This window comes from Petaurus breviceps, unplaced genomic scaffold, assembly GCF_028583685.1.
Source record: "Petaurus breviceps papuanus isolate PSGF00001 unplaced genomic scaffold, PetGlider_PUasm1.0 90977, whole genome shotgun sequence".
Taxonomy (NCBI): domain Eukaryota; kingdom Metazoa; phylum Chordata; class Mammalia; order Diprotodontia; family Petauridae; genus Petaurus; species Petaurus breviceps.
Genome location: NW_027187391.1, coordinates 31,332,112 through 31,354,004, shown reverse-complemented (window position 1 = coordinate 31,354,004; position 21,893 = coordinate 31,332,112). Strand labels below are relative to the sequence as shown.

General features: G+C 37.0%; 1 protein-coding gene across 4 annotated transcripts in view; it reads right to left on the bottom strand.

The window, feature by feature from the left end:
- The window catches only part of MCM9 (minichromosome maintenance 9 homologous recombination repair factor), a 182,399-nt gene that overhangs the window by 62,725 nt on the left and 97,781 nt on the right, over positions 1-21,893 (bottom strand). Inside the window, exon 8 of one of the 4 annotated variants that reach the window (XM_069076961.1) lies at positions 5,623-7,239. The exons of the other annotated variants lie outside the window; for them this stretch is intronic. Within the exon in view, the coding sequence (XP_068933062.1) occupies positions 6,890-7,239 (350 nt within the window). The 3' untranslated portion in view covers positions 5,623-6,889. Of the gene's footprint in view, positions 1-5,622; positions 7,240-21,893 lie in introns of those variants that run through there. 4 annotated transcript variants of the gene reach the window in all.

Below are 21,893 nucleotides of genomic sequence, written 5' to 3'. Positions count from 1 at the left end.
AAAGACTGGAAGGAGAAAATTCAAAATTTATAATAAAAAAAACAACAAATCATAGAAGAACTTTTAGGAACTACTGAAACCATACAGAAAAAATTTATGTCATCACCAAATACAATATACTCAGAAGTACGACTGCCAAACTCCATTGCTTCCAGGTCAAAGAAAAAACTACAAGAAGCCAGGAAGATACAGATCACATAACAAGGAATCTCACTGAAAATCACTCAAGATGGGGTGGCTAGGTGGCAAGGTGGATAGAGCACCGGCCCTGGAGTCAGGAGGACCTGAATTCAAATCTGGCCTCAGACTCTTAACACAAAAACTATCTGTGTGACCTTGGGCAAGTCACAACCCCAATTGCCCTACTGTCCCCCCCTCCAAAAAAAAAAAAAGAAGCAAAATCACTCAAGATTATGCAACAAAATATGAAAAAGGAAAGAACAAATGAAAAAAAATATGCTAAAGGCTAAAAGAAAAAATCCTGTATCTAAGAATAACTTATCATGCAAGGATGAACTCTATCCTAAAAAAAAGTAAAAGGGTGTTTAATAAAAATCAATGACTTCAAAGTAATTTTTTTAGAAGATGGAGGGTAAAATCTCTAAAATGTAATCAAAAGAAACAAGAAAAACTTAGAAAGGCAAGCAAGTTCTGGAAACTTGAAAAGGCTGATTATGATTAAGTTATTACATCCTAAAAGTGAGAGAAGAAATATATTGTCTCTTCAAAATCTCACCATACCTAAGGGTGTGAACAATGTTTCTTCAATGAGGGAACAAAGAAAGACAAACTCAGGGTCTGGGTCTCTAAAAATAGAAAGAGAAATTTTTTTAAAAGTATGTGTGGGGGATAACCAGGAAAGGAATGAGGAAGAATTTACTACTTCTCATCACTGGAATGTCACAAGGAAAAAGTATATACACATGGAGCTGAAGATCAGGGAAGTGAGGATCATATGTACCTTACTGTGAACTGGGCAAAGAAAAGCTGAAGCAAAAAATGTAAAGAGTAATAACAGTAAACAGGGAAATGAACTGACATAAAGAAGTGGAGTCAAGACAGAGGACAGAATTGGGAAGGAATAATTACAAACAAGAGAATTGATTATAAAAGGTAAAAAAAAAGTGAGAAATGGCAAGAAGCAGTGTCCTAGACCTTAGCTGAGGAAAGAGAGAAAAAGGAGCATACTGGGATCAGACTATTACAACTACAAATAACCATCACTGATTTCTACTTTTTTGACTTTTTAAAATAATAGGATATAATAAGAAATACAAACTTCAATAATCATAGCCATCAATATGAATGCAATGAACTTGCCCATAATATAGAGAAGGTTGGCAGAATGGATAAGAAAGCAAAACCCAATGTTATTTTATAAAACAAACTTAAAATGTAAAGATTCACAGAGTTAAAATGAGGGCTTGGAGTAGAATAATGATTTTAAATAAGGCAAAATGTAAAGCAGGCAAAGTAAAAATCAATACAGTTAAGATAGATGATCAGATAACTTACAATGTCCTTAAAGTCCTTAAATAATGAAATACTATTATTACCTTAAAATATATCTGTACTAAATTGCAAGTCATCTAAGGACTTATAACAAAAAATTTCTGGGAACTTCAACTTGCCTTTTTCAGACCTTGAGAAATCTAACAGAAAGATAAACTAGGGAGAAATTTAGGATCTGAATAGAATATAAGAAAAAAACCACCTAGATATGATAGAACTTTAGAAATTAATGACTGGAAATATTAGGAGCATACAGATTTTTTTTGCTTTGCACAGAATCTTTATAAATATTGATCATATGCTAGGAGAATGCATAAACAAAGGTAGAAAGGAAGAAAATATTAAACAAATCTCCAAAGATCACAGTGGAATAAAAGGTTATAATCAATAAAGGGAATTTTGTTTTGTTTTTTTGCTTTTTTTGGAGGAGGAAGGTAAGGCAATTGGGGTTGACTTGACCAAGGTCACACAGCTAGTTTTTTTTTTTTTTGTGTTGTGTCTGAGGCCAGATTTGAACTCAGGTCCTCCTGACTCCAGGGCCAGTCTCTATTTACTTCGACACCTAGCCAACCCAATAAAGGGAACTTTAAAGAAAGGATTAAGATTTAAATGGAAAGTAAATAAGACAATCCTAAAGAATGAATAGGTCATAAAAGAACATATCTATAAAAATGACAAAAGTGGACATATCTTTCACAACTGTGTCTGTGTGACAATTCTTACCTAAATAAGAAACAGAGATGATTGTTGGTCAGTCATTTCAGTTGTGTCTAACTCTTCGTGACCCCATTTGGGGTTTTCTTGGCAAAGACACTGAAGTGATTTGTCATTTCATTTCTGAACTCATTTTACAGATGAGAAACTAAGGCAGAGTTAATTGACTTGCCCAAGGTCACACAATATAATGACAGTGGGGATTTGAAGATCTTCCCTGCCCCTTGTACTTAGCTTGTTTCTACTAAGACAAGTACTTAGCACCTTGTTTCAAGTTCATTAAGAAACAGAATTTGTGGATCCCACAGTGGGAGGAACTTGCTGATGAAACAGGAAGGGGTGGGTCAGGGAGGAGCTAATGACCATGATAAAAAGCTGAGTATAAGCTGAGAGCAAGCCAGAACTTCTGGGAGCAAGCAGCGTGGAGGCTGAGAATTGAAGAATTGAGAGCAGAATTGAGAACTGAGAATAGAACTGAGAACTGAGAAGAACTGAGAGGAGAATTGAGAAGAACTGAGAAATGAGAAGAGAGGAGAACTGAGAGGAAGCAAGACTGTGGTGCTGGTACTTTGTCTGTCTGTTTTGATGTTAATTTGTTAGATCTGTCTGCTGATAGATGATGTTGCTATTGTTACAGAAGCCCTGGAACCTTACTGCTGGTTCAGAAGCTCTGAAAGGATTTTCTTGTTGCATGTTTACAGAAATCCTAGAGGAGGGTCTTACTGATGTTTTCAGAAGTCCTGGGACTATACTGATGATTTGTGTTGATTTCTCAGACCTTGTTGTTGGGTCTATGTTCATTTCACAGGCAGAAAGTGAACTGATGATGGTGCTGGCAATGTGCATGCATGTTATTGTGGCTTTGTTAAGCTTTGTCTTCCCAGGAACAGAAACTGTGAAGGACTTAAAGTGGACTAGACACTGTGAGCTTCAATACGGAACAGGAACTGCACAAGGAGCTGGACAAAGAACTGAGAGCTATCTGCATTTGAACTCAGGTGATAGTTGGGTAGATTCAGGCAGGAGCTGGGACCATGGAAGAGGAACCATGGAAGCTGAGAGCCTGCCTTGAGTCAAGATGAAATGACTTCTCCTTGGGTATTTAACGCAAACTGAGAAGATCATGATTTACTGTGGCCTAGGGGTGGAGGACTTTGTACTCTGTGTCCTGTACCTTTTCAGGATGATTGAATTAAGGATGATTGGAAACTAATCTCCAATTAAGAAGAAAGAAGACTTTTTGACTGAGAGATTAAGACAATGAGACCAAGGAATGGAGAACCTTGACCTTTGTACTGTGTCCATTAAGGAGGTTTGCCTCCTTAAGGATGATTGAATTAAGAACTTACTAAATGATTGAGTTACTAAATGAATGTTATCTTTTGCTTAAAACTATGTGACCACTTTGATGAAAACTATGTGGCCCCTTTAGTGATAAGTTGTTAAGTTGTAACATTGTGAATGCTGTACTTTGATTTCTGTCAATGTTTTGTCTTAGTTTGTTACTGAATAAATAGAGAGTTCATTATACTATGTAATCAGAACCTTGAAGCTATTCACAGCAGCAGTCCTCTGGAAAGCTGCTCATGCTTGGCTTTACACACAGTAAGTATCTGAGGCCAGATTTGAACTCAGGAAGATGATTCTTCCTGACTTCAGGCCTGACTCTATCCAATGCACCACCTAGAGGCCTATAGAAATGATTATAAGAGAGGAAATGGAAAATTTTGGTAACATACAGTTGAAAAACTTTTGCATGAACAAAATAAATGCAGGTAGAACTAGATGGGAAACATCTTCACAATAAATGTCTCTGATAAAAATTTAATATCTAAGATATATAAATAAATAATTAATACATATATAAGAACAAGAACCATTCCCTAAAAGTAAATCATCAAATAATAGCTAACATTTATATAGTATTTACTATGTTTCAAGCACTGTGCTAAGCACTTTATAATTATTATTTCATTTGGTCAAAAGATACAAATTGGTAGTTCTTAAATGAAGAAACACAAACTATCAATGGCCATATAGAAAAATTATCCTAATCACTATGTAGCACTTCCTATGGTGTTACACCCACAACTTACATTCACACTGGGAGGTTGGGTCTCCAAGGATGTTACTACCTTGAATTCAAGAGCTGTCTGTGGGTTTGTACTTTTAATTATAGCTTGCAAACCCTCACTGGTGCACTTATCTTTAATAGTCAGCCAATGTGCACAATTAGCTAAAAACAAGGCACTTACTAAGATGGCATAATAAGACCAATAGCTAAAAAATGTTTCCCTCCTCTATAAACCTGGGGCATGCTATCCCACAAATACACACAAGTGCCAATGGTGTCTGTTCGGTAGATTGCTCATTTGGGTTCCCTGGGTCTGCTTCTCTCTGCAGCTCAACTACTGACTGTAAGGGTTAATTCTATATTTAATCCAAAGTTGGCTTTCTTCTTTGCTATCAAGAGACACCTTCACCTACTTAACTATTTCCTGCTATGGGTGGTATCTACTACTAGGAGAGTAATTCTGATGCAAATACCTCAAAAGCTGATTGCCCAGTAGTGGGGCAAAGAGAGAAAGATGCCTTCTGGTAGAGGCACAAGTGAAAAGACAAAAAATTATCCCTATCTCAAGAACTGGGCTTTTCTTCTACAGATGGCTTTCTTCTAGATTGCTAGGGGTCACCCTCTTGGGAGCTGCTTTCTTCCTCTAATGTCTCCAGAGCTGGCAAGCTAGCTTCTAAATGTATACCAGGAGCTGTGACCAATCTTCAGTCAGACCACAGCAAGTTGTTCTCTAATTCCATAAGGGAAAACTTCACACTTCATAGAGGTATAACAGGGCTTAAATATGTCTTTGCACTTCATTTAACACACTAAAATTTTGTTGTCCCTGTTATCTTCCTCTCCTGTGATTTTATCAACTCAGTCAGGGAGGGGGTAGGCTGACCAATTCATCTGCCTTCAACAACTAATAATAAGAGAAATATAAATTAAAATAATACTGAAGTTCTATCTCTGACCTATAATACCATTAAAGATGATAAAAGAGGAAAAGAGCAATTGTTGAAGAAGTTGTAGGAAAAAAGATACACTAACACACTGCTAGAAGAGCTGTGAATTGGTTCAACCATTTTGGAAAACAATCTAGAACTGTATCCAAAAAAATCCCTAAACTATATGCCCTTTGACCCAGTAATACTACTATAAGGCATATGTTTTCCTCTCCCAAGGAAGCCAAGGACAGAGGATTCATGTGTACAAGAATATTTATAGGAGCACTTTCCATAGGAAAGAATTGGAAACAAACTAGGTGTCCATCAACTGGAGAATGGTTGATCAAACTGTGGAGTATGTAATAGAATATTATTGTGCCATAAGAAATTATAAGTTTTATTAATATTTACAAAAAAATCAAGATGACTAGAAAAGCGAATCTAAACAATGTAATATTAAAAACCAAAAATGATCAAATCATGAATGAAATCCCAAAGGGGAAGGGGAATGGTGGCAGAAAAACCTATTATAAACAAATTTTATAACATATTTAAAGAATGAGTCTCTATAATACATAAACTGTTTATAAAAATAGAGATAACAAAATACTTCAAGGAGACACATACAGTACTGACACCAAAGCCAAGAAGTGATGTAGCAGAGAAAGAAAACTATAGACAAGTAGCACTGAAAAATACTGACATTAAGAATTGAATTAAACATAATCAATGAAGCTGTAGCAATATATTTTTTTAAATTATTCACTATTACCAAATTGGATTTATATAAAGAATGCAGTTATGGTTCAATGTTAGGAAAATGCCATGAGATGCTGAGTGCTGAATTCTTATAGCTGTGTAGGCAGAACATTCATGAGGTTTATCTGAATTGATACTATCCTGCTGAAACCAAACAGGCATCATATTATTAAATCAATAGATGTAGAGAAAAAAAGCCTTTGGCAAAATATAGCACTCATTTATGTTTTTAAAAAATGTAAACATATAAGAATAAATGAACTTTTCCTTACTATAATAAAGAGCATCCACCTAAAACCAAGAGGTAGCATTTTTTTTTGAGGATTATAAATCAGCATTTATTATTTAAGAACAGGTTATGAAGTGGGTGGATTGGAGTCTTAGGGGAAAGAGAAGGGAGGAGACAGGGAGATGAGAGCCCCTCATCTGTGTCTGCTCTAGACAGGGCTGATCCTGATTTCTGAGTCTTGGTTCAGGGCACACAATGAAGCACACAATAAGATGAGGTTCCAGTGGATACAGGTTTAGGAAAACATCAAGGGGTTGTCAAAGTTACACATCCAACCAAAGGTAGGGGCTGGGATTCTCCTTGGATGAGCAGCACCACTTCCTTTTAGGAATTGAAGCATAGTGATAAATTCCATCCCACTTATTTCAGCTGTTATGAAACATTCTTGTAGTTAAAGTCTTTGTACTAAAGAATTCTTTCATCCAGGTGGCTAGGTGGTGCAGTGAACAGAGCACCAGCCCTGGAATCAGGAGGACCTGAGTTCAAATCTGACCTCAGACACTTAACATGTACTAGCTGTGTGACCTCGGGCAAGTCACTTAACCCCAACAGTCCTGCCTTCCCCCCTCCAAAAAGCAAAAAAAAAAAAAAACCCAAAAAATAATTCTTTCATCACCTCTCTAACTTCTTATACTGTGCTTCTAGTTTCTTTGAATATGCATCCAACTTATAGGCTACCTGCTCAAAAGATGTGACTTGCCCTTCAATTAAAGTGATCTGATCCAGATATGGCTGAAGTGCTGCAAATTTCTGGTTTAAGTCCTTTAGGTTTCTACTTATGTTTACTGCAATAGCTTTCATTTCTAGATACTTCATGCTAGTCAGTTTGTTCACATTTTCCAGAAGTTTATAGTCTTCATTGACGGCTGTCAGCTCGCCTGTCAGGTACACAGTCATTTTGGAGAACATGTCCTGGCAGAGCCCCGTGATGGCCTCGTTGGTCATCTCCACCATGGCACCGTCTAGGTTGGGGAAAGGAGGAAGGAGAAAAGATGGAGGGAAAAATGGGGATGGGGAAGGAGGAGGGAGAGGAGGGAAGAGGCAAAAGAAAGGGAGAAAAGGGGTCAAGGTAGCATTTTTAAAAAATCTTAACTCTACTGATATCTCTAGTTTTTACAACCACTTTGTAGCATAATTTTGGTATTACCCAAGGTGATCAGACTTTTGGAGATGAATATGTAGGTGGTTTTTTGGTGGAAGTCTCTGATTGTTTTGACCTATCTTGATTCCTCTGAGAAAATTTCCCCTACACTGGAGATTAGAAGGAGACCAATGTGACAACAGATCCACTCTCTCAATCTAAGGGATTGTGGGCATTTGAAGCTGTTTGAGTGTTGAGACAATATACCAAAATGGTGAGTAGCACACGGAATCAGGAATGGGGGAAAGAAGATGCCACCATGACATGCAACAGAGTTGAGACTGGAAGAATGGAAGCCACAGAGGGAAGCAACACTAGCAATGAATTCTGGACTTTTGTAGCTGTGTAAGCAGATCATTCATGAGATTTATCAGACTGGCTACTCTGCTTCTAATACCATCCCATTCCCCTTCCCCATGGCAATGAAGCTCCAATTTTTCCTTTTTCCCTCCCCTCTTTTGCAAGAGGGCATATGCCTGTTTCCCAAAATATATGTTTCTTAAGTCTTTATTTTTTCTGTTTACTTTTTAAGTGTGATAAACATAATTAACCACTGAATTGCTAGTCTATGTGTATCCTTGCTCAAATGCAGTGAGAATGGGCCATAAAGAAGCATCCAGGAGGGGGAAAGAGATTTACAACTGTGGCATTTTGCCACAAACAGTTCTCTGGCTAGGGGCTTGATACTTTAGAAAAGAACATTATCGATTCATTCAGAACAAAAATAGAATACTTATATAGGGACAACTTTAAGCAAGAGTTAGAAATCTGGTTGGTATGTCTGTGACTAACTGGGCTAATATTGGAGGCAGAGTCTTTATACTTTCCTTCTCTTTCTCTCTCTCTGTTTCTCTCTCTCTCCACACATACATACATACACACACACATATCATAGCCCAGTTTAAAAGAAAATCTACTCCTCCAGAGCAAAGGAGGTGAGGGAGTGTCTGGAAAGAGCAACCAGGTCAGCACAAAGGTGGCAACAAGTAAAGATGATTGCCTGGACAAATCCATTCACCAGCAGTGTACCACATCATTGCTATACCTTCATTCTGACCATACCTCTGTCTCTTTACCCTATCTAGAAAGCCATCCCTTATAACAAAGAATAAAAAAGAAAGAAAAAATAGGTCAGAAAAACCAAACAATACATCAACCACATCTGAAAATAAATGAATTTTCCATATGCATAGTCCCCCCACTTCTACAAAGACGAGGACAATATGTACTCTCAACATTTTTGTGGGGCTAGGCAGATTCTCATAATTACAGTGTTCAGTTTTGGTTTTTTTGTTTTTCTATCTAAATTGTTGTAGTCATCATGTATATTTTTATTATTTCTGCTTACCTCAATTTGTATGTTTGTATAATTCTTCCCATGCTCTCTGAATTCTTCATGCTTATTGTTTCTTATCACATAGTAATATTCCTTTATATAAACTTACTACCATTTGTTTAGCCATTCCCCCGATCAATGGCCATCTATTTTGCAGAACTTTCCAGTTCTTTGCTACCAAAAAAAGTGCTGGTATGGATATTTTGTCTTTCTATCTTGGGTCTACTTAGGATAGCTATAGCTAGCTTTATTTGTTATTTTTAAAACTCTGTTTTTATTGATATCTTTTGTTTTTACATAGGCTAAATTCCACCCTTATATTTTTCCACTTCCCCCCATGCCCCCAAAAGATATAACAGAATTTTTTTAAAAGGAAAAATGGAAAGAGAAAAAAGCCCCAGCAGAATTGACGAATATATCAAAAATATATGCAATGTTTTATACTGGTGGACCCCAGCCTCCCAAACTCTGCACAACAGTGCAGATCACTTTTTGGGAGCCAAGCTGTTTCTTTTTAGGGGGTTAATTTTTCAACATTTTCTCCCAGAAAGCCATCCCATAGAACAAATAATATTTTTAGAGAAAAAGTGGAAGAAACAAAAACAAATCAGTAAGATCAATCAACACATAAAAAAAATTCTGAAAATATATGGAATGTACCATGTTTATGTATTTACTAGCCCTGCAGAAGAGTGGAGTATGAGGGTCTTCTCATATCTCTTCTGGGGAGCTATGTTTGTTCTTTGTAATTTTGTAGCATTCCCTTTTAATTGTTTTGTGATCTTTCTTTCCATCTATACTGTTCTTATCATTGTGTATATTGGCTCTGTTTATTTCACTTTGCAATAGGTCATGCAAGTGTTCCTATGTTTCTCTGTATTCATCATTTCTTACAGATCAGCAATAATCCTTTATATTCATGAACCAGAATTTGTTCAGCCATTCCCCAATTAATGGGCATATACTTTGTTTACAATTATTTGCTACCTCAAAGTGTTGCTATAAATATTTTGCTGTATATAAGGATTTTCTTCTTATCAATGACCCTTGGGAAATATATTTAGCATATGCTGTCTACCAGTGGAATCTCTGTGTCAAGAATATGGATATTTTGGGGCAGAGTAAAGATGGCAGAGTAGAAACAGGACTTCTGTGTGGCTCCCACTTCCACCTCCTCTAATTCATGTAAAAAATGACTCTAAACAAACTTTGGAGCTACAGAACCCACAAAATGACAGAGAGAAGCTAACCTCCTGCTGAAGTAAGCCTGACATGCCTGCAGGAAGGAGCCAGCACAGTGCTCTGGGAGCCGAGCCCAGCCTTGTGTGAGCCCAAGGTTTTAGCCTTAGGGTGGCCACAATCAGCCACCTGCTAGAGGGACTTCAGATCACCAGCAGCTGTGGCGGTTTCCAGAATTATCAACCCACCCAACTAATACCTTCAGCAGCTAAGAAAACCCCAGCAATTTGGGACAAAGCTCCCCTGTCTGGTAGCAGAATTCTACTGTGGCAAAAAGCTCAAAAGTCAAGTAATTGAGTGGCAACATGAGCAGGCAAAGGAAGCAAAGCAAGCAGAGCAATCTAACTTTACACTCCTATTTTGGAGACAAAAGGGATCAAAGCATGGAACTGGAGGAAGACAGCAAACTCAGAACTCCTGCACCAAAAGCTTCCAAGAAACATGCAAGTTGGTTACAGGCCATAGAGGACCTTAAGAAGGATTTTGAAAACCAAATAAGAGAAGTGGAGGAAAAATTGGGAAGAGCAATGAGAATGATGCAAGAAAATTATGAAATGAGAGTCAACAACCTGACTGAAGAAAATAACACCTTAAAAAATAGATTAACTCAAATGGCAAAGGAGGCTCAAAAAGGCAATGAGGAGAAGAATGCCTTAAAAAGTCAAATTTGCCAGATAGAAAAAGAATCTCAAAAGCTCACTGAAGAGAATCATTCCTTCAGAATTAGATTGGAGCAAATGGAAGCTAGTGACTTTATGAGAAATCAAGAGGCTGTTAAACAGATTCAAACAAGTGAAAAAAATAGAAGGCAATGTGATATATCTCATTGGGAAAACCACTGACATGGAAAATAGATCCAGGAGAGATCACTTAAAAATTATTGGACTACCTGAAAGACATGATCAAAAAAAGAACCTTGAAATCATTCTTCAAGAAATACTCAAGGAAAAGTACCCTGATGTTTTAGAACCAGAGGTTGAAAGAATCTACCCATCACCTCCTAAAAAAGATCCCAAAAAGAAAACTCCTAGGAATATATAGCCAGGTTCCAGAGTTCCCAGATCAAGGAGAAAATATTACAAGCAGCCAGGAAGAAACAATTTGAAAATTGTGGAAACACAATCAGGATAACACAGGGTCTGGCAGCTTCTACACTGAGGGATTGAAGGGCTTAGAATATGATATTCCAGAGGTCAAAGGAGCTGGGATTAAAACCAAGAATCACCTACCCAGCAAAACTGAGTAACATGTTTCAGGGGAAAATATTGTAATTCAACAGAATAGAGAACTTTCAAGCATTCTTGATGAAAAAACCAGAGCTGAATAGAAAATTTGACATCCAGATACAAGAAAGCACGAGAAGCACAAGAAGGTAAACAGGGAAAAGAAATCATAAGGAACTTATCAAAGTTGAACTATTTACATTCCTATATGGAAAAACGATAATTGTAACCTTGTAACCTATGAAACTTTTCTTAGTATGAGAATAGTTGAAGGGAATAGAAGGAAATATATATATATATATATATATATATATGCATATATATACACACACATATATATGTCTATATAGGAGGGTATATAGGTGTATGAATATATATGTGAATGTGTGTATATATGTGTACAGGTATACATAGATAGAGGGCACAGAACCAATTTAATAGGAAGGGATGATACTTAAAAGGTGAAATTAAGAGGTGAGAGAGGAATATAATGAGAAGAGATGGGGAGAGACAGAATGGGGTAAATTACCTCATATAGAAGAGGCAAGGGAAAACTGTTGCAATGGAGGGGAAGAACAGAAAGGCAAAAGGGAATGAGTCAACCTTATTCTCATTGAATTTGGCTTAGGGAGGGAATGATATACACACTACATAGAGTATCTCACCCTACAGGAGAGTAGGGGAAGAGGATGAAAGGGAGGATGATGGAAGGGAGGGTAGGCTGAGACGGGAAGGAAGTTGGAAGCACCCACTTTTGGAAAGGGACAGGATCAAAGTAGAGAACAGAAAAAGTGAGGGGTGGGATAGGATGGAGGGAAATATAGTCAGGCTTTCACAATATATCCACTATGGAAATGTTTTGCATAGCTACACATGTACCACCTATATTGAATTGCTTATCTTCCCAGTTAGGGTGGATGATGAGGGAGTAGGGAAAGAATCTGAAATTCAAAGTTTTAAAATCAATGTTTAAAGAAAAAAAATATGTATATATTATTATTACTTTACATGTAACTGGGAAATAAGATATACAGGCACTGAGGCACAGAGATCCATCTTGCCCTACTGGAAATTCAGATGGGTATGGGGGAAGATATGGGAGAGAGCAGACTGGGGGAGGGGATATTCAGTGGGATCACTGTTTTGGGGTGGTAGGTAGGGGAAAAATGGGGAGAAAATTTGTAACTCAAAATCTTGTGGAAATGAATGATGTAAACTAAAAAATTGAAAAGAGAGGAAAAAAAATATATTGGTATTTTAGCTAATTTATTTACATAATTCCAGATTGCTTTTTAAAATGGTGGTGCCAATTCACAGGTCTATAAACAATGCATCACTTAATCAATAAGCACTTATTAAGCATTGTATGGGGTATTATGTTAAGCATTGGGAATATGAAGAAAGATAAAAACAAGTCCCTTGTCTTTAAGAAGTTCACATTCTAATGAGGGAGACACGAAGCAAACAATTATATACATATAGGATATATACATACAACATATTTGAGCTAAACTCAGAGGGAAGGCACTAGCAATGGGGGGGAGTAGGGTGAGGGTGGGATAGGGAGAACAAACTTGGAAAGGCCCCTTGCAAAAAGTGGAATTTGAACTCTTTTTTTTTTTGCCTTTTTGGAGGGTAGTTGGGGTTAAGTAACTTGCCCAAGGTTACACGGCTAGTTTGTGTGTGTGTGTTAAGTGTCTGAGGCCAGAACCGAACTCGGGTCCTCCTGACTCTGGGGCTGGCACTTTATTCACTGCACCATCTAGCCGCCCCTGAATTAACTCTTGAAGGAAGCCAACTAAGTCAGGAGATAGAGATGAGGAGGAGGAGCAACCTAGACATAGTGGACAGCTAGTGAAAAGGCAGAGTTTGGAGATGAAGTGTTTTCTCCAAGGAACTGCAAGAAAGACAATAATGTGCATATTTTTCTACAATCCTAACAGTGATTATTCACATCTTTTTTTATTTTTGTCAACTTGGCTAGAATTTTTGTAATGGGGAAAGAGTAAACATTTTTCAATATAATTAGAATATGTTCATATATAATCATTATTACTTTATATAAGTCTAGAAATCTTAGTTATAGCAATAAGAAAAAGAACTTGGAGGAATAAACATAAGCAAAAAAGCAGGCAAAATGATCTCTGCTTGCAGATCATATGGTTAACTTACAAAATCTCAAAGATTAAATGCAAAATTATTCACAACAATAAAGTAATGGGATAGAAAATAAACTAAAAAAAATCATTAGCCTTTCTATATATTACTAACAAAACTAAGCAGGAGGGGATAAGAAAAAAAATTCTATTCAAAATAAACAATAAAATGCATAAAACACCTAGGAATTAACCTATAAAGATATGTTTAGGACCTATCAATATAACTACAAGATACTTTTAGAGAAATATAGGAAGAGTAATAATTGGGCAGTATTCATTCTTCATGATTGGTATGTGGCAATATAAAATGGCAATACTTCCTAAATTAATTTACACATGTAATGCCATGTCAATCAAGCTCCCAAGAGATTCTTTTAGAGAATTAAAAAAATAATAATATCAAAATACATCTCAAGGAACAAAAGGTCAAGATCTTCAAAGGAAATAATTTTTAAAAAAGAGGAATGAAGGGATACTAGCATTATCAAATCTTAAAACATATTAATCATTAAATTTCAATATTAACATATTAAAGTATTAATCACCATAAACATCTAATCTTCTACATCACAAAACAGTGATGAAAACAATTTGGTACTGGCTAAGAAACAGAGTGGTGTATCAGTGGAATAGATTAGGTACACAATACATAGTAGTAAATTACCATGGTAATCTAGTGTTTGATAAACCCAAAGATCCAAGCTTTGAGGGTAAGAATTAACCATGTGACAAAAACTGCTTGGAAGCTTGGAAAGCAGTTTGGCAGAAACTAAGCTTACACCAGCATCTCACACTGTATACCAAGATAAAGTAAAAAATGGAGAAATGATTTCGACATAAAGGGTGATATCATAAACAAATTAGGGGACCATGGAAAATTTTACCTGTCAGATCTGTGGATAAGGGAAGAATTTGTGACCAAACAAGACATAGAGAAGATCACAAGAAGTAAAATGTATAATTTTGATTACATTAAAGTTTCTGCATAAACAAAGCCAATAAAGTCAAGAATTGAAGGAAAACAGGAAACTAGAGGAATTTTTTTTTATAGCAAGTTTCTCTGGTAAAGACCTCATTTCTCAAATATATAGAACACGGAATCAAATTTGTAAAAATCCAAGTCATTCCCCAATTGATAAATGGTCAAAGAATATGAACAGGCAACTGTCAGAAGAAAAATCAAAGTTAACAATAGTCATGCAAAAAAATGCTAAATCACTACTTATCACACAAATGCAAATTAAAACATCTCTGAGGTATCATTTCAAACTATCTTGGCTAATATAACAGAGAAGGAAAATGAGAAATGTTGGAGGGGATAAGGGAAAATTGGGACACTAATGAACTGTATTAGTAGAGTTAAGAACTAATCCAACCTGGAGAACAATTTGGAACTATGTCCAAAAGGCTATAAAACTGTGCATACCCTTTGGTTTGTATCTGGAATGCCAATGCAATATTCACAGTGCCCAAGATCACAATAAATATACCTGCATAGTGCTTGATCACAAAATATAACACTCTCCATATAGATGACAGAAGTAAAACAGTTATTCAGACCGCAAAGAACTGAACCCCCAAACCAGTAAGCCCATTCCATCATAGTAGCAAAGAAGTTAATAAGCCATAACAGCACAGAGGGCCACACCATACTTCAGCCTTCCAAAAAATCAATATTTTCACTTGCAAGTCTGACTAACTTCCTGGGATGCATGTTCTCCTCCTCCCAATTTAGTTAGCTCTGACTCCCAGCTTCCTGTAGGCTCTGCTCCACCCTTCATCAAACTTCTCCCACCACAGGCTCCATGTGATTACATTCAGCCTATCAGGTGGCAGAGTTTATTTTCAAAGCAGGGAAGGTCTTCAAATTCCCTTAAGCTCATTAAGGGACAGAGAGATCTTCAAATTCTCATTATCACTATAGTATCCCAAAAAGATCAAAGAAAAAGGAAGAGGACCTATTAGCACAAAATAGCAGTTCTTTTTGTGGTGGCAAATAATTGAAAACAAGAGGATGTTCATCAACTGGGGAATGGCTGAACAAGTTGTTATATATGATTGTGATGGAATACTATTTTTTTTTTTTTTGGTTTTTTAAGCAATCGGGGTGAAGTAACTTGCTCAAGGTTACACGGCCAGTTATTTCTGGGTGTGGTGCTGAGCATCTGAGCCCGGATTTGATCCAGGTCATCCCAACACTGGAGCCGGTGCTCTTACTCGCTGAGCCACCTGGCCGCCCCAATGATGGAATACTATTATACTCTAAGAAATGATGAAGAGGATGGTTTCAGAAAAATCTGGGAAAACTTATACCAACTGATGCAAAGTGAAGTGAGCAGAACCACAACACTGTACACAGTAACAGCAATGTTGTAAGGACGATCAGCTGTGAATGATTTAGCTATTCTGATCAACACAATGATGGTAGGCAATTCTGAAGGACTTAAGTTGAAAAATACTATCTACCTCCAGAGAAAGAACTGGAGTCTGAGTATAGACAGAAGCATATTTTTTCACTTTATTTTTCTTATGTTTTACATGATTTCACATGTATAATTGATATCACATTTCTTGCCTTCTCAAGGGGCAAAGGAGGGATTGGAGGGAGAGGAAAAATTTGGAACTCAAAAAAATTTTTTAAATGAATGCTAAAAACAAGTAAATAAAAATTAAAAAAAACCAATTATTTGATTGTGGTTTAAAAACAGAAAAGATGACTTGTGGAACAGACTAGGGAAGTAAATCCCACAGAAAACTGAACATACTAGCCTTTTGTTCAGTAAACCCAAGAACACAAATCAATGCAGTAAGATCTAACTGCTGAGAAAACACAAAATCAGTTCAATAGAAATAACTCATATAACATACCAAAATAAACTCCAAAATGAATAGTAAGCCTAAATATAAAAGATTAGATGATTTTTAAAATTTTGAAAGAGAATGGAAGGAAATGCCTTGCATAACAATGTCTAGGGGGAGAAATCTTTTTTTTTTTTTTGTAAAGCAATCAGGGTTAAGTAACTTGCTCAAGGTTACACGGCCAGTTATTTCTGGCTGTGGTACTGAGTATCGGAGCCCAGATTTGATCCCCAGGTCATCCCGACACTGGAGCCGGTGTTCTTACTCGATGAGCCACCTGGCCGCCCCTTAGTAATTGGGGTTAAGTAACTTGCTCAAGGTTACACGGCCAGGTGTTTCTGGGTGGGTGCTAAGTATCTGAGCCTGGATTCGACCTCCAGGTCATCCCAACACTGGAGCTCTTACTTGCTGTGCTACCTGGCCGCCCCTAGGGGGAGAATTCTTAACCGAACAAGGGATAGAGCTAATAAAAAATACAAAATAGGCAATTTCTATCACAAAATTTTAGAGCTTTTGTACTTTACAAAGGAAGGTTTTTATCTGCAGGTGAAAGATTTTGGGAGAATGAAAGATAGTAATGTAAAAAAATAATAGAAAAGAGTATTAATTAAATATCTAAATGTATACAGAAGAGAGCAAAAGGAAGTTCAAAAAGGGTCACAGAAAATTAGCTATTAATGCTTCAGTCATATCCTAGGATATTATTCCATCTACTCTGATCTGACTGCCTCTTCTTCCCCTCCTCGACTTCCCCATTCCTGAAACAGCATGTACCTCTAGAAGAGAAAGAAAACCTCATTCCCTAAGTGAATTAAGTCACTCATCTACATTAAGTCAATCATCACACACTACACTGAAGCTGAGTTTGATTGGGAAGTAAATGAAACCAAACATTGATTCTATCTAGCTGACCCCAGACTAAACTTTACACCTATCTAATCAGGTCATCTTGGTACAGACATCTTGCCATCTTCCCTACATGCTACATGCATAACCTCTACCCTGAACACTTGCACATTCTATCTCTCCTCCCACTTCCTACCTCTTGCTTAGGAACAGTAATGAATCAAATCAATGTTGCCATTGCTTCTGGAAAAGATGAGATAATCTACTGCCTATGACTTTACTCACCATTCCAGGGACTACCCAAACAAAAACTTTCTATGGTCACCACTACAATATTTATTATCTTTCTCTATTACATTGTAAAATTCTTGAGAGCAGGGATTATCTCACTTGTTCTCCAAAGAATGTTATACTAGAACCATACAAGCTGTGAGGTGTGATATTGTATAATAATTTACTGGATCAGAGGAAAAAGTAGTAGTGGTTGATTCCTTGCTCAGGAGTACTGAGGCAGTTATTTGTCATCCTGATAACAATAGAGAGGTACGTTTTCTTTTTGTGGTGTATATCTAAGATATGACAGAGAATGTCCAAAGACTCATCATAATGGAGAACTACCCAGTTTTGATGACACACGTGGGCACAAGCAACTTTATCAGAAGGAACTTTAAAAGTATTGCCAATGATCATGAAGTCTTGGGCAAGAAACTCAGACAGCAGAGGCATACAGGTTGTGTTTTCTTCACCATTGCTTACTGGAGGTACAAGATGCACAAACGAAAAATTAATTTAGGAAGTGAACATATTGGCTAAGAGAGTAGTGTCAGAGAATGAGATCTGGATTTCTGGATCATGGTTTTCAATAGAGGGTTGATAGATTCGTGGCCAGAAATGAAGTATACCTAACAAAATTTTGGTAAGAATATATTTGCCAAGTGTCTTCCAAATTTAATCAAAATGTCTTTAAACTAAAAAGGACAGTAGAAGACTGCCTGTGTATATACTCAAAATTAGACACTATAAGGAACAGTGTCAATGAAGGAAGAACAGAAGCTGAGACAACCAGAAATTTACAGGAAATAAAACCCAAGAAAAAGTCAATAGTAAAAATACATACCTTATCCACAAGCATTTATATACAAATATCCAAAGTTTGGCCAACAAAAAGGAATGAGATATCCTAAGACAAGGAGGCAAATTTGACTTCATTCATGAGATTCACTTAGTGAGATGAAACTTAGTATTCGACTATATTTTGAATGAATACACTTTATTCAAAAGAAAACTGGAGAGGCAAAAAGGAAAGGAGAGTTGGGTAGCACTGTACACTAAGAAGGATAGATTCAGTAATTTTCAGTTGTATCCAACTTTGTGACCCCATTTTGGGGTTTTCTTGGCAAAGATACTGGACTGGTTTGCCATTTTCTTCTCCAGTTCATTTTACAGATGAAGAACTGAGGTAATCAGGGTTTAATGACTTGCCCAGGGTCATATAAGCATCTGAGGTCAGATATGAACTCATGAAGATGAATCTTCCTGATTCCAAGCCCAGTGCTCTATCCACTATACCACCTACCTGCACTAAGGAGGATACAACCTGGAATAAGAAAAACCTGAGTATATATCTGGCCTCAGATACTAGTTGTGTGACCCTGGGCAAGCCACTTAATCTCTGTTTGCCTCTGTTTTCTCACTTGGAAAATGGGAATAATAATAATAATAATAGCACCTATTTCCTACCATTGTTGTGAGCTTAGCATTGTGCCTGGCACATAGTAAGGGCTATACAAATATTATTTATTCAAATGAGAAAACCCAGGTACTAGAGCAGGGAAACATGATATTTGGGCAAAAGTCAGAGAGGGGAGAAATAGAAGTGATTTTTTCACTTGAGTATACTACAGAACACCTGGACAGAAAGGAGAATTAGATGAGGAGTTTGGGAACCATCACAACTCTGGCACAGCAGTATGATGTAGTAGAGATGGCAATTATCCAGACATCTGCTGGTGTTCTTGCTTGGCCAAACACAGAGCAGCTAACTTTCTAACTTGCCTTAGTGATAATTTCATCATTCAAAAAGTGGAAGAACTGAGAAAGGAGGATTCTGTCCTTGAACTGATTTTCATTAACAAAGATAAACAGTTTAGAGTTTATTATGCTAAAGGAGAAGAAAACTTGGCTAGCCTGCCATGCACCCTATATTTTGGGAAAAGAGATTATAATGGGTTCAGAGGAAAGAGGCAGTAGCTCATAGTCTAAATGCTTCAGGTTAAGTCAGTCCAGAAAGGATGGGAAATACTCAAGAATGATATTCAGAAGACCCTCAAGGCAAAATGTTCTAATGAGGAGGAAAAAAATGGTATTTGTTTGAAAACGTGGATATGTATGCATAAAGAACTCACCAGTCAATTTAGGTTTAAAAAGAGAAATAGGGGAGGCCAGGTAGCACAGCGAGTAAGAGCACCGGCTCCAGTGTCAGGATGACCTGGGGATCAAATCCAGGCTCAGACACTTAGCACCCACCCAGAAACACCCGGCTGTGTAACCTTGAGCAAGTTACTTAACCCCAAGTGCTTAAAAAAAAAAGAGAGAGAAATATACAGATGATAGCAGTAAGGCCAGCTAATAGAGGATAAATATAAGAGCTTGATATGGTCTTGCATAATATCAAGAATGTTTAAGCTCAGAATAACTGGAAGCTGGTGAGGAAAGATAAGGACAAAGGGGATTTTTTAGTTATATTGGGAGAAAAAGGAGGATCAAAGAAGGGAGAGGAATTTGGGGGCAGAAGAGATAACAATAATTGATAACTGAAAGAAAGTAGAGGTGCTTACTTGTTATTTTGTTTCTATTTTCTCTACAAAGGAGAATGACTTTTACATTAGAAATAAGAACAAAAATGACTAACAGAATTAGTACCCAATATAAGTAAGAAGACATAAAAAAAAAAAACTTAGCTGCCTTTGATGGTTTCAAGTCAACTGGCCCAAACAAACTAAATTAACAGATTGAAATAATTAAGCTATCTTCAGTAATTGAAAGATCACAGAAAATGGGTGAAGTACCACAAGATTAGAAAAGTGCAAATATCTTAATTTTCAAAATATGTTAAGAATAAACAGCCTGTAAATTTTAGGCCAGTGAACTTGACTTTGATTCATGGGAAAACTCTAGAAAAGATCATTTTAAAAACTGGGTGGCAAATATCAAGAAAGGGAAGAGGTAATTAAAGGATCACTAAATTAGTAATTGAGGGGAATGTTGTATATAAAGTTTACCTAGATTTTAGGAAAGTTTTTGATAGAACACCTTATATCTTGAGGGGAAAATGGAAAGGTATAGTTTAGAAGAACAGTAATAGAATTGGATTCAGAACTGGTTGGCTAACTCAGCTCAAAAAATATTAACTAACGGCTCATTGTCAACATGGCAGGTCTCCAATAGAGTCCCCCAAGGATCTGTACTTGGCCATTTTAATGAATGACTTGGATAAAAGCACATATGGTATGTTCATCAAACATACAGATGACATAATGCTGGGATGCAGGGGAGGAGGGAGAGAGGGAAGGAAGTAACACAGGAGATAATAAAGTGAGGATCCAAAAGGTTAAATAGGCTAGATGAACATTGGGCTGAATCTAATAAGATACAACAGAAATAAATGCAGTCTTGCACTTGGGTATGAGATATCAACTCCACAAACATAAGATGAGTATAGCCCTGATGGACAGCAGGTATTCTGAAAAGGACCTGGAGTTTCAGTGGACTGCAAACTCAACGTATGAGCAGTGTGATGTGAAAACCAAAAAAAGCTGATGTAATCTTGAACTGCATTATGAGGGGCATAGCTTCTGGGAGTAGGAGGGTAATAATCCCACTGAGATTTGCTCTTGACATATTTCATCCATTCAGGGCACCACAGTTAAAAAAAGACACTGGGGGCAGCTATGTGGTGCAGTGAATAGAGCACTAGCCCTGGAGTCAGGAGGACATGAGTTCAAATCCAACCTCAGACACTTAACATACACACACACACACAAACTAGCTGTGTGACCTTGGGCAAGTCACTTAACCCCAATTGCCCTACTCTCCCCCCCTCCAAAAAGCAAAAAATAAAATAAAAAAAAAATTTAAAAGACACTGATAAGGCTATATATAGTTTGTCCAGAGGAGGGCAGCCAGGATGATGAAAGGCACTGAGTTCATAATATAAGGATCATATGAAGGAATTGGGCTTGTTTAGCACAGAAAAAAGAAGATTCAGGTGAAACATAGTAGCTCTTTTCTAATATTTGAAGTGCTGTCATATGTAGGAGAGATTGTACTTTTTCTGTTTGGCCTCAGGGGAAAGAACCAGGACTAATGGTTAGATGAAATGGGCATCATTTAGGATTGATGCTAGGAGAAACTTCCTAATAATTGTAGTAATCCAAAAATGTAATGGCTTCCCTCAGGGAGACATGGGGTCCACTCTCATTGGAGGTCTATAAGCAGAGGCTGACTGACCACTTAATGAATATATTATAACGGGGGGTTCTCTCATGTATAGGTGGGATTAGATGGCCACCATGGTTCCTTCCAACTCTCACATTCTATGATTTGTATCACTAGCAACTAGCACAATAACTGGCCCATATTAGGTGCTTGACAAATGTTTTTTAATTCCTTTGTACCCTTTTGATCCAGAAATCCCATCACTAGGTATATATCCCAAAGAGTTCCAAGTCAAAAGAAAAGGTTCCATGGGGACAAAAATGATTATAGCAGCACTTGTTACCGGAGCAAAGAACTAGAAGAAAAGTGGTAGCCA